Source organism: Sinocyclocheilus anshuiensis, unplaced genomic scaffold (genome assembly GCF_001515605.1).
Source record: "Sinocyclocheilus anshuiensis isolate Anshui unplaced genomic scaffold, SAMN03320099.WGS_v1.1 scaffold180, whole genome shotgun sequence".
In the NCBI taxonomy this organism is placed as follows: domain Eukaryota; kingdom Metazoa; phylum Chordata; class Actinopteri; order Cypriniformes; family Cyprinidae; genus Sinocyclocheilus; species Sinocyclocheilus anshuiensis.
Window position 1 is genome coordinate 1,581,091 of NW_015554093.1, and position 1,660 is coordinate 1,582,750.

General features: G+C 38.7%; 1 protein-coding gene across 2 annotated transcripts in view; it reads left to right on the forward strand.

Moving 5' to 3' along the window:
- Positions 1–1,660, forward strand: part of LOC107669386 (phosphofurin acidic cluster sorting protein 1-like) — a 26,507-nt gene that overhangs the window by 14,484 nt on the left and 10,363 nt on the right. The window contains exons 7-8 of one of the 2 annotated variants that reach the window (XM_016461588.1): positions 619–711; positions 1,220–1,279. In XM_016461588.1, the coding sequence (XP_016317074.1) occupies positions 619–711; positions 1,220–1,279 (153 nt within the window). The remainder of the gene's footprint in view (positions 1–618; positions 712–1,219; positions 1,280–1,660) is intronic. The other variant, XM_016461589.1, reaches the window with a different exon arrangement.

Consider the following 1,660-nt stretch of genomic DNA (forward strand, 5'->3'; position numbering starts at 1 on the left):
ACATAACTGAGCGAATGACACTTAATGACAGTTGTCATAAACTTGCATAAAAAACCTTCATATTCATGACATGCGTCATGTCATGATTATGTATGTGTCATGTCATGATTATGAAGGTGTCATGTCAGTCTTATGCACACCCCTTCAAGTAAAGTGTAACCCAACTTTTTAATTGGAGAAACCAATATTATGGAAAGAGGACTTGTATTTTAGCCTGAAAGAAACCGTTTGATATTTAAAAAAAGCTGTTTGCGTCACAAGACGTTAATTGATATACTGGACTTGTTTGGATTTCTTGTGAATTGTTGTGATGCGTTTATTAGCTGTTTGAACTCCTATTCTGATGGCACCCATTCAATGCAAAGGATCCATTGGTGAACAAGTAACATGATGTTAAATTTCTCCAAATCTGTTCCGAGAAAGAACTCATCTGCATCTCGGATGGCCTGAGGTAAATTTTCAGCAAATTTTCATTTTTGGGTGAACTATTCTTTTAAAAATCAAATTGCCACAGACTTGTCGTATGGATCACTTCTGGCACTTGAGAGACATAGTCATTGTTATTTTATTCAAGTAAGGTTTTTGAGGGTTAAATCATGGTTTGTCATTTTTGGACAGTACCTCTATGACGACGAGGATGAACTGAGGAAAAAGAAACCTCGCCGTAAACTCCCCTCCACAGCCTCCATCACCAGAGCTAACGTAAGTGAAGTAAGTGATCTGTCCAGGATTTGAAAAAAAAGACCTCAGAGATCCATAGCAGCTTTCTCTGTGCCGCCATGTTGACTCGGCCTTTTCAAGAAGTTAAACAACTGCATATTTCTCCCTGGGGCCACTGATGTTCTTTAGATGTAGCAGCAGTTGCAATAGGAGCTGCTGCAATTTTTGCAGTCATATGGAAACTCTAGGGATGGGGCTTCTGAGCACATTAACGTGTTATCTGCTTCCTCCTCTCAGATGCCTTCACAAGTCTGTTTTGTTTTCCTGTGTGCTCTGTCTTCTAGCTGACAAGCCTCTAGTCAAGTCAAGTCACCTTTATTTATCCCTTCGCCAGCGCTCTGTGGATGTTGTGACAGCTTTTTTTCCGCTCTCTGCTTGCTGCTATTTTTGTTCCCTGCTTTTGCTCAGCCAGATACGCTGTTAATTTGTGTCTGTTTACTATTGTTGCTTATGACTCCCCCGTTTTCTGTCTAACAAGGTGTTTGTGTTTTAAATCCAGCAACCCAACATCAAACAGAAGCTTATGGCATTGGTGAAATGGTTCAAAGTGTCTGATGAGGTAATTGCATCCTGTCTATAAATGTACCCGCTCTTTAGTGTAATGCACCTGCAGAGGTCTTTTCCCTTCCACTCTCAATTTGTCTTTAAGGATTGCATTTGGTCACTTTGGACATTACATATCTTAATAAAAATAAACATCTGATACAGATAAGATGAAGTATTTTAGTTTAATAGCTAATAGCCAATACATGGCTGATATTAAAAGTCTAATTTATTTACATTTTTTTACATTTACATTTAGTCATTTAGCAGACGCTTTTATCCAAAGCGACTTACAAATGAGGACAATAAAAGCAGTCAAAACTAACAAAAGAGCAGCAATATATAAGTGCAAATGACAAGTCTCGGTTAGCCTAACGCAGTACACGTAGCAAGGTGT